General features: G+C 42.6%; 1 protein-coding gene across 1 annotated transcript in view; it reads right to left on the reverse strand.

Moving 5' to 3' along the window:
• The window catches only part of MTAP (methylthioadenosine phosphorylase), a 46,936-nt gene that overhangs the window by 12,617 nt on the left and 22,293 nt on the right, over nucleotides 1–12,026 (reverse strand). Inside the window, exon 5 of the mRNA XM_055577914.1 lies at nucleotides 801–903. Within this exon, the coding sequence (XP_055433889.1) occupies nucleotides 801–903 (103 nt within the window). The remainder of the gene's footprint in view (nucleotides 1–800; nucleotides 904–12,026) is intronic.

Below are 12,026 nucleotides of genomic sequence, written 5' to 3' on the forward strand. Positions count from 1 at the left end.
GACCTACTAGGTGGCATCTGACTTTCAAATTTTGGGGTTATAAGAAAAGTACCATGGATGGACTTGTGAATTGTGGTAGCCATTTTTATTCTCTGAAAGCTAAGGCTAGGATTTCTTTCTTTATACCACCACTGGCTTTTGTAAGGGTTGCCTCTACAGTCCTGAGATCTTACTATAATCCTGGAGAGGAGAGGAGGCTGGACAAGAAAAGTCAAACTCAGCTCAAAGGCAAATGATGCCAATCTATTTATAGATTATTAATAATTTAATTCATAAAAGCAGTTACCAGTCACTAGATGTCTTATAACTGACAGGCATCACTCAAAGCACTTTATAAGTTACTCTTTTATCCTTCACAGTCCTGTGAGGTATCAATATGTTATCATTACTTTATTTTATAAATGAGGAAACCAGAGTCCAAGGTTCTGATCCAGAAACAAGCAACAACTAAGTTGAAGAATAAAGACCTGATCCTAAGAAATCTGGTTCCAGAATGTATACTCCATATTATGCTGTCTAAATTATTTTAAAAGGTATCCAGGTATCCTGACACTAAAATCAAAACTTACTAAAAAAAAAAAAAAAAAGGCAGGTTGCAAATTTGAGCAATTCAGCTTATAGATGACTGAGAGTAGTAGAGGGATTATTAACGAAGGGAAACAACTCTTCCTAAAGCCTTACGTAAGCATCAAACTAGAGAGGGGAAGAGAGACCACATGCTTGGCCAACTAATCTGTCTGTAGATGCCACCCCAAGCCCTCATGATTTATTCTGGCGCACCTTCCAGAAAGATTACGAACCTCTCTTGTTTTAGGGCAGAATGGCTCAGCCATTGGAATATGGCACACTCCTCTGGCACAGGAATGATTTCCATCATAGAAGGTCTGAAGCCTTGTGGTAGTCCTACAAAATAAAGTAAAAAAGGTTATTTTTTTAAAAAGTTACCTCTCCACCCTTTAGAGCTGGTAATCAGTTGTATCTAGGTCAGTATCTGGGTCCTCACTCTGCAATCAGTAGTTCTGGATAAGCTGAAAGAAACTGTTTAAAAAAGAGAGAGCGCTTCTTGATAGTACTTGGCTTTTCTGGCTCTGGGTTGGTAGCAACGTGCTTCCCAACAGGAGTTCAAGTATCTGTGGTCTGGTGACTGTGACAGGATAACCACACTGAACAGTAGGGGAGAGTCAACTGTGGGCTCAGGAGGCCAGGTGAAACACTTAAGACGTCAGCTATGAGCACTTTCCATCATCTCAGATACAGAGGGTTGTATAGTGAGCCCCTTATATATACTTAGATTCAACAATTTCCTAAATTTCGGCGGATTCATTTTGATATTTGGCAAAACTAATACAGTTATGTAAAGTTTAAAAATAAAATAAAATTAACAACAACAACAAAAAAAAACAATTTCCTAAATTTCATCAAACCTACTTCATTTATTGCAAATCCCAGACTTTGTCACTTTATCCCTACTTCAGATGGACCAAAATATATGGATTATTTTCCATGGCAATGTCATTATCACAATTGATAAAAAGGACAATTCCCAAGTATTATCTAATATATAGACCATCTGCCAATTTCCCTGGTGTCCTCAAAAAATAAAAAATCTTTTTTCTTTTTTTAAAAACTGTTGCTTGGTTAGTTTCATATTCCAAACAAGGTCCAAGGTCTAAATTTTGCACTTGACTGCCCTGTCACTAAATTGAGAGTAACTCCTGCCCTCCACCCTCAACCTTATTTTTTCATGCCTTTGATCCATTGAAGACAGCAGCCATTCATCCAGCTCTGTATTTCGAAGCATCTGTCTCTGCTGTCTTGCTTAAACTTGTGCGTCTGCCTGCCAGAATTAATTCTAAAGTCTCATGAAAGTTCTAAAGTTAACGTTCTGATAAAACATTTTTGAGTACATGAGACAGTCCAAAATTAACCCAGTGCCAAGTCACCCAGCTACTTCTCTCTCAAAGTTTTCAGAATAAAGCACTTTTTATATCCATTGCACTGTTCTAAACTTGAACTCATGAGTAATATAGGAAAGAGAGAGTCCTCATTTTCCTAGAGAGGGGAGAGCAGGGTAGCAACAGGGCATGGGAAAACCAACAGCTGAAGGAACATCACTTCATTTCTACTTCTACTGGGAAGGTAGAGAACAGCATGGAGAAACATTCTGGTTCAGTTTACCCAGCTGGCATGTCCACCTCTCAAAGTTAACCTGTCACTTCCTCCCCATCACACATTAAACAGTGATACCAGCTGGCATCAAAGCCACCTCTCTCAGAGATTAGGCCTCAGAGCTTGGGAGGAATGAAATCAAAGTTCATGCTCCTCTCAACCCCCTTTATCACATGAGTCTTAAGGGAAAGGCTAAATTAACCCCAAGCAATTCCAGATGGGGTTGAAGAACAGTTCAAATGACTCTTCCAGCCTATATAAACAGAGGCTGTTTTCTTTTTGTAAAACTTACTAATAAAATGGTGCCACATATTCCAGCTTTGGCTTGGTTTCAGCCTTCAGTGAGTCAAATATTAGCAATAATCCTATTTACAACCATGATTAAGTGTGAAAACAGGGCCACAGAACCCATCAGGGGCTATGTCCCAGTAGACATCTATGCAGTAACACCCCATCTTATCTATTCTGTCCCCCTCTCTCTCTGTCCCTTCTTTGCCTAATTAGTCCTCTCTCTGTTTTGAACATTTACCTTAAGACATCATTACTGGGCTTCCCAGATGGCTCAGTGGTAAAGAATCTTTCTGCCAATGCAGAAGATGCATGAGATGCAGGTTCGATCCCTGGCTTGGCAAGATCCCCTGGAGAAGGAAATGGCAACCCACTCCAGTATTCTTGCCTGGGAAATACCATGGACAGAGGAGCCTGGCAGGCTACAGTCCATGAGGTTGCAAACGAGTCAGACCTGACTTGGTGACTAAGCAACAATAATGTATTATTCTTCAGCTCAGTTCACTTCAGTCACTCAGTCATGTCTGACTCTTTGCAACCCCATGACCACAGCACGCCAGGTCTCCCTGTCCATCACCAACTCCCAGAGTCCACCCAAACCCATGTCCATCGAGTCGGTGATGCCATCCAACCATCTCATCCTCTGTCATCCCCTTCTCCTCCTGCCCTTAATCTTTCCCAGCATCAAGGTCTTTTCAAATGAGTCAGCTCTTCGCATCAAGGGTCTTTTCAAATGAGTCAGCTCTTTGCATCAGGTGGCCAAAGTACTGGAGTTTCAGCTTCAACATCAGTCCTTCCAATGAACACCCCAGGACTGATCTCCTTTAGGATGGACTGGTTGGATCTCCTTGCAGTCCAAGGATCTCTCAAGAGTCTTCTCCAACACCATAGTTCAAAAGCATCAATTCTTTGGCTCTCAGCTTTCCTTATAGTCCAACTCTCACGTCCTTACATGACTATTGGAACAACCATAGCCTTGACGAGACGGACCTTTGTTGGCAAAGTAATGTCTCTGCTTTTTAATACGCTGTTTAGGTTGGTTGTAACTTTCCTTCCAAGGAGTAATTCTTTATGTTATGCTATAAACACGTGATGTTAACTGCCTACAGTTTAACATTTTACATTTTTCTCTTTAAACAAAGCTCCCCAACTTCCACCTGTACAGTTTATAGCAAAACCACCATATCTTTTTGATTCTTCATTTTCCAGTTATAAAATGTATTGTTCACCACCCATTTGTAAGAGTGCTACGAGGATTAAGTCAGCCCTGAGGCCCAGCTACCTCACGGCAGCTCAGAACTGAGGTCTAAGCTGGAGGCTGAATCAGGAGTCAGCACCAAGGAGAAGCTGTAGTTGGCGCTCAGAACACCCAGCCTTGCAGGAAGGGTAGCCCCAGGAAGGCCCGGGGACTTTAATACCCATGTGTCTAATAGTTTCAGGGTTATACTGTTAAGATACCAGGAAGGAAAATGCTGATAAGAAACATCTCTTCACACAGCCTGCCCACCTAGTCATAGTGTTCTACATAACTCAGATAGCAATACATTCAAGTAATGATCTGAATTTAAATTACTGTGAATACTCCGATACTGCATAAAATGAGGCATGATTATGCTGAGTGAAATTCAGATCAAGAACAATGAGGTATGCAATCACAAGTGAAGGTACTGAAGGACACACCCAAGGGAAATTCTAAAATGAAAATACATGTAATTTTAACATCTCCTATCCTCCTGAGAACTTTAAATAGAAGTCAGAGGTTCTACAAGTCTGCAAGAAGCAAGGGACTTCCCCGGGGGGACTGTTACCTGATTGAGCCTGTGTTGATGGGACTCCCCTGCCTGTTCACTCCTAATTTCCAGCCAAAAAAGAAAAGCTCTTCTGTAGACAGAATAGTGGCTCATCCTCAGTTTTGTACACGGATTTCAATCTTGTTACTGATTTTTCATGTGTCCTTGAGCAAATTACTTAACCTCTGTGAGTTCTTTCTTCATAAGGTATTAACAACATACACTTACACCCTTGTTTAAATATGAAAACAGGGTCACAGAAATCTCCAGTAGTGACATCCCAACAGGCAGATGCAATAACTCCTCCATTTTTTTATGTCAAGTGTGTGAGTTTGGGGATAAACAATAGTTGTTACAAAGCACTACTACTATTGCCCTGAGGATCAGTGAGGGAACAGACAAAGCATCCGGCACACAGATTCACACAAGTCACATTACAGATGGATGCAGGCGCAGCAGAAGCAAGCATATGGAGCCCATCAATGGAAGACACCTGCAGATATCTCTAGATCTGGAGCGGTGCCCACATGAGCATCTTTTCCTGATAAAGAGGGGCCTTAATGGGATATCTTTTTCCTTCCATCAAGAGATAGAACTGAAATACATTCCTGGGCCATAGGAAAAAAATTAGCCTTAGACCACGTCAGACTGGCTGGATCCATGGGGAAGCAGTGTTCTAGACTGTGGGTGAGAAGAACAGGAAGGATCACCCAGTTGCTAGAAGCAACCTAGACCAAGGATGACAGTTTGGGGGCAGTGGCTCCATCCTACCAACCTGTAACAGTGGCATGTGGTAGTAAGCAGAATAATGCCTCCCACCATACCCTCGAATATCCATACCCTAATGCCCAGAACATATTTTGTCTTCCATTGTAGATGGAAGGGGGCCGGGAGCCAAGAATGCAGGTGACAAAGAACAAGGAAAGGGATTCTCCTGAGCTTCCAGAAAGGAATTCAGCCTTTGCTTTCAGCCCACTGAGACCCATGTTATACTCATACCCTGCAGAATTAGCTAATAATGTTGTGTTGTTTAAGCCACTGCGTTTGTGGTAATTTGTTACAGCAGCAAAAGGAAGCTAATACATGTGCTTATATGGTTTAACCTGGTTAACACAGTGTAATTTCTCTGGTAGTAAAGATCTAATGCCAAAGGTCTTCGTCCAACTCTTGCTTCAACTGGTGGACCCTCCTAGCGGAGCAAAGGGACTGCTAATTATCACTCCCAACCCCACCATCATCCTGGGACACCCACTGGAAATACACTTCAGGGACTGCCCAACTGGCTGGCTTTACTACTCCTTGGCTAGCCGTATGCCTGCAGGAAAGTCACCCTGACCTCTGTCTACCTCAGTCTCTTATCGGTCTTCTCATATTTAAAATGGGGACATGAAGGGGAAATACGGTCAGTGTGAAGACAGAGAGCACATGAAGCAAGTGCTCAGCCCAAGTCATCACTGCCCGTCAAAATCTGCTTCTGCACTTCTCATCTGTCAACCTCTGAGGGTGACTTGTATGTGGGCCTCAAGTCAAGGGTACCCCCCAAAAAGGGATATGTGATAATAAAAGTTAGAAAACAAACAACAAACTGCCAAGGAGGAGTGAAGGAGACAAAATTACGGTGTGTATTGGCAAGGGAAATGAGTTCAAAGCCAACAAGGAGACAACACCGGGCACTTTCAGACACAGCAGGGAACAAAACGCAGAGAAAGAATGACTGGTAGGTTCTTTCAGGATCAAGACTCTTGAATCTGCATACAAAGATTGCTATCTGTTAATAGTTTTCCTTTGAAGAAACGCTGAGTTGCAGACAAATTGAGAGAATACACTTGTCCCACAGCAGAAACACCTGTCACACACCTGCACACTTCCAAGTAGTTCTGGAGCATAGGATGTGTCCATAAGCCTCAGCACACAGGGATCCTAGGCAGTTAATTTACCAGCAAAGCGGTGCCAAGGCCTCCTTATGAGGAGCTTGGTTTCAGGGAAATGATTGCACCCACATCTCTTAAGGTCTATCCAAACAGTCTATCTCAGGAGAACCCCTAATTGAAAAACGCATCCTTTGGTGCAGTTATTCGTAAGATTACAAACTGCAAAAGGGGGAAGGCTGGTTGGAAAGGCATGCATATTTAAAACTTTAGTCATGTGGCAGATTGCCTTTTATGATTCTAACCACCTCTACCAGTAATACATACATGTATGTTAATTACCGAGGACCTAACATTTCATAGATGGGAAGAACTCAGTATTCCACTCCCCTTCATAAATATCCAGAAGTAACTTCATGTTCCAAAAACCAGAGATGACCAGATAATAAACATTAATCCTTCACTGGGGAAAGGAACATGAGCAAGGATGCAAAGTACAAAAGCAGTGAAGAAACCACCACAAACGTGACGGGACAGTTTTCAGTTTACGTCAAAGATCATTTTACCATCAGTGACAAAAGGAACAAGGAAAAATTACATCAAATTACAGTAACAGATTTCAGGGCAAGCCCTCCCAGAGGCAGCATATATTTGGGCTTGGTTTGCAGCTCTCTTGTGACTGTGTCTTTCTTTCTGTTTCCAGGGAGTAGTAATGGAAACCAGGGAGTCAAGCTGAGAGAAGCAAAAATGTTAAGAAACATTACTAACCCAGATGAGGGCAGTGGTGACGGACAACAGGGTGGATTCAGGGCACATATGGGCATGGCTTGGAGACCAACTGGATATAGGGGTGACAGATGCTCAGCAATGACCACGCGCTGGACGGCAGTGCCATGGTATTACCAACGCAGCAACTTACCAAGTGGAGAGGAGGGAGCTCGGGATGGGGGGAGGTGTGGCTTAGAAGACAACCAAGCGGGATAATTCAGTCTTAAAAACAGCTTTTTATTGGAGTATAGTTGCTTTACCATGTTGTGTTAGTTTGGCTGTACAGCGAAGTGCTGAGTTATACATACATCCCCTCTGTTTTGGACTTCCTTCCCATTCAGGTTGCCACAGAGGACCAAGTTAAGAGCTACCCACGCTATACAGCAGGTTCTCACTAGTTACCTGGTTTACGCAGAGTAGTGGACATATGTCAATCCCAACTTCCCAGTTCATCCCACTTCTCCTTTCCCACCTTGGTATCCATACCTTTTTTCTCTGTGTCTCTATTTCTGCTTTGTAAATAGGTTCATCTGTACCATATTTCTAGAGTCCATATATGTATTAATATACAATATTATACGCGTGATCTGATAACATACACTTGAATTACAAAGTGTGAGATGTCTTTGGGACCTTGTCCTGTATCTGGGAGCCAGTGTGGATCTCAAGGGGGAGGACAGATCTGGGAAGTCCACAGATCAGGAGTGGCTGAGGTCAGTCTTTGGAGATGAACCCAAATTCAGATCCCATAGGCCCCACTTATTAGAAAATGACCAGTATTTCTAAACTTAAGTAACATCAATTTAAACTGAAGAAGTGATCCTTATATGCAGTGGTGGTTTAGTTGCTAAGTCGTGTCTGACTCTTGCGACCCCATGGACTGTAGCCCACCAGGCTCCTCTGTCCATGGGATTTTCCAGGCAAAAATACTGGAGTGGATTGCCATTTCCTTCTCCAGGGGATCTTCCTGACTCAGGAATCGAACCCAGGTCTCCTGCATTGCAGGCAGATTCTTTATCGACTGAGCTATAAACAGGGTTAATTGATTTGTGGCACTTGGTGGGAACTCAAACACTGGGAGCTTATTAGCATTTTTAAACAAGAGTAAGGATAGAAGGTGAGAAGGTAGGTTGCAGAACAAGGAAAAGAGTTAACTTCACACAGGGAATAATGGCCCCCACTTCAAGGACAATATCATGATGACAAACAGGGATGCAAGTAACTGGTGAAAGGGAGGGTGAAGGAAGATGACGTGTTTGTGCCTAATAACATCTGTTTTCTTATAAAGACGCAACCGTTTCAACCAAGAGCGAAGGATATGAGCAGGAAGCTGTGAGAGAACAGAAAGGTTTTAAAATAACTGCTGACAGGAATGGGAGAAAGAGCTTGCTGAGCAAAGGTTTCCCGTATAATTCTTTATCATAAACCTCCATTTCTATTGGTAAGAACCCACCCCCTGCCCAAGAGGCGGAAGGATTAATGAACTGACATCAGTACACATCTTAACCTCCCCAAGCTGACCTCCCAAGGGTGGGGAAGAACTGTGCAGTGTGACATGGTGGGGGAAGCCCAAGGCTGGGCTGTGTCTTTGGGAGAGGGAAATAAACTGACATAATCCCTTACCACTGTTACAGCGGGACTTTCCTGATGAGTAAGTCTGCATCACCAGCCAACGCTTATCCCAACCCCCAACCTCTCCTGACTCGAGCGAGAAAAGAATTCTCTTAAGAGGGTGGACATAAGAACTCTTAGGAATCAATCCAGCACCCTCACTTAGCAGATGAGGACACTAAGTGACACAGGAATTTGGGGGCAGAGCCAGGAAACAATTTTGGATGTCCTCACTTCCAAGCCAGGACTTCTACTGCATTCTTTTAATAGAACCTAACCGGGGGCCGCAGGCCAGTGTGTTAACAGCATTTTGCAAAAAACACCTGGCATTAGGAATTACTTCCTGCCTTTTTTAATCTTAATTTTTTGGTCATACTTTTCTCATTATTAAAAAAACAAACAAAAAACACCCCTTAAGAGGCCACTATTAAAAAGAAAGAATCTTATTCTTACCCTTATGGATGTTACCCAGCCTCACCTTGAGATATTTCTGGTAGAAACAGAAGCAACTTAAGAGATCCAACTAGTTTGCATTTTTTTAAAACCTAATATAATGTGGGCATCTTTCCAAACACTCTTCAGAGCCAATTGTTCCTTTAATAAATGTGTAAGTTGAATTCCCTTCAATGATAATAATCAGGATTGATGGTGAAGAGGAGAAAGGTCACTTGTGGAAACTTCTAGAATCCCCTGCCCATGTGCGTCTTCCATGGCATGGACAGTTACTAGTTTGGAGTGAAAGGCCATATAATCAGCTCACCCCCCACCCCAAAGACAAATGAATTTGTAGAAGTACCTAACTGGTCCACAATGGCAGGGATGGGCAACAGAAGGAAAACAGGAAGAGACAACAAAATGCCTCATGCTTTGAAAAAAGCAGCTAGTGGGGAAACAGTGTTGCTTGCTCTGTAATGGCAAAAATCTCATCAGAGATCAGCTCTACACTCCATTTATAACTTATTATTAAAGTCAGGCTTTAAAAGTGGGGTAGGATGTGAGGGATGGTTATGTCTACCTGCAAGGCTGAAAAGCAAAAACGAAACAAAAGCCAAGTAAATGCATAGTCATGCCTCTAAATTTCTAAGTCTCATCTCAGAATTTGGTTAGTCTTATATGGAGCCATCACCAAACTTCAGGCAGGGAGGACCCAGCTCCATAGAACAAGTATCACTGATCCTGCTGGGCTCAAAGGAGGGGAGTGCTTCTATCAGCAGGAAGGGAGGCAAGCAGAACCAATGAACAAACAAAGCCAGCTGACTGTCCCAACTGCTTGCTGGATGGTGGCAAATAGACATGGGGGAGCCGCAGACCATAAGGATGCAGGCAGGTATAAAGCACAACAGAGAAACAATGTGAAAGCCTAGTGAAAACCTGAGAGTAGCTGAGCTTTTAGACTGCTGTCTCAGTTTCCTGAGCAAAGCCAGATTCTGGGAGAGGAATGGACTAGGATTTCCTATGAAATCTTTCCTCTCCCTCACTCAGAGAGTCCTGCTTCCCCAGCAGTGATACTGTGAGAACCAGGTGTGCCCTGCTCAGGCACAGACTTGTACCACAGAAGTACCCCAGATTATGAATCTTGGGAGCGTGTCGCTTATAAGATCCTTTTAAAGTAGAAATAGCCTCACAGCTTTCTCTTAAGACAGATGAAAGGTCAGCCACATTCTCTCCACAGTTCATACGGACTGTTAAATGATGATCAAGAAGCAGAACAAGCCCCATGCTTAACCATGTTTTATCCTGAATTGCCAAATGACTCATGACTCTGTTAGTGGAGGCCTCCACCAAGCAGAAGAAAGGGATTAACCAAACCAGTGTATCAGGAGGCCCAAGGTGCTGAGGACATTTACTGTGGGTGGGCCTCTTACAGGTCCCTGGAATGAGTTACTATTTTTGGTTTGTGAAGAATATTGCACATGTGAGCCAGGATGAGGGAAGAGTCACTGGGAAACCTGTCACTGTGTAATACACATGGGAAAATGACAAAAGGACTCCTCCTTTCAGCTTTAAGTGCTAGATCCCTGTCCATTTTCCTTTATGCAGCAGCCCTAATCACAAATGAATGATTACTTTCACTTTGTGCCTTAGCAAAGGTTATTTCCTTGCATGTCTGAGAAACAGAAGGACTAAGAGGACACACCCCAAAATACTGGAACCACTCCTCTTCCCACCTGTCTGCTGTTCTGATTTCTCCAGGTCAGCCACACCCAGGATTCCCCTTTTCTCATGCCCAGGCTTTCAAGTTTTCACAGGCTGGAAGGTAGCATGAGCAATCCCAATGATTTTCAGAAGAGAATGATCTTATTTTCTTAAAAGAGCCTTCAGCCTGTCAAGGATATTTTTCATTTTTAGCTTATAAAAATCTGATGATTTTAAAAAACAACCATAAAAATCAAAGCTGCCTGTCACTCTTAAATGTTAATGACCTCTAAGGTATGCATAGCATAGCTGAGAGGCCAGGTTGATGTCTTTTTTCACTATGCTAAGCACCAAGGGCAGAGAAAGCAAGAGGTTCCAGTTCTGTCATCTATTAAAAAAAGAATAGCCACACTCTTCCCTTTTGATTCTTTATCATGAATGTATGTCAGAGATTAAAACAATCCTTCTAGCCTTTGAAGACACGTTAGGACGAGGACATTGTTTCTTAGATGATGTGCTGGCAAAGTTATAGCAATAGGCAAATATGTGTTTCCAGATCAATCCCTGGAGAAGAACCCATGGATCGTTCAAGGAAAAGGAGCTTAAGTGATAGAATTCAACTTGTAATTCCGAAGAGAGGACCAAAGCCCACATGGGTAAAATGATCTGCCTGAGGCCAAACAGAGCCAGGATGAATCCTTCTAGTCCAGGGCTCCTGCCCCCACAGCGCTAATCCACTGTGCAGCTTGGCAGGATGTTGCAATTCTACTCAACATGTTGAGGCTGTGGTTATAGCTGTGGGCACTCAGTCTACAAACAGTACAGCCTCCAGCTCACCATCATCCCTGATGACAGGAGTAAGTGGAGGTGCCTGCCTCAACACACCAGGATTTACTCCGTTAAAATAATAAAGTACTATCAGTACAACACATATAGGCCATTTCTCACAAGGCAAAAAGTTCTGATTCTCCTATCCTATAAGACATTCTCAAGCCTGGTTAATAGAAACCACACAGCTCAGCCAGCAGCAGTAATACTTATAAGATGCTCTCCAAGAGCAATATAATGCAAGTCACATATGTAATTTAAAATTTTCTAGCAGTCACATTAAAAAAGTATAAGAGAAATAGGTAAAATTAGCTTTATATCTTATGTAACTTAATATATAAAAAGTGTTACTGTTATATAATCAATATAAAATTTGAGATTGCATTCTAAATGATTCTTAGGGGATTCTTCCTTTTAACAGATCTTTTCTTCTGTCTTTACCAAGTGATGTTAACTAGTAGACATACTCCAGCCCAGACTCACAGTAAAGGTGTTTATGGGCAGGTAACACAAACTTGATTCCATTAAAGGCACTCTCCAAGTCGAGAGTAAGGAGGCAGGTTAATGG

Source organism: Bubalus kerabau, chromosome 4 (assembly GCF_029407905.1).
Source record: "Bubalus kerabau isolate K-KA32 ecotype Philippines breed swamp buffalo chromosome 4, PCC_UOA_SB_1v2, whole genome shotgun sequence".
NCBI classification, from domain to species: domain Eukaryota; kingdom Metazoa; phylum Chordata; class Mammalia; order Artiodactyla; family Bovidae; genus Bubalus; species Bubalus kerabau.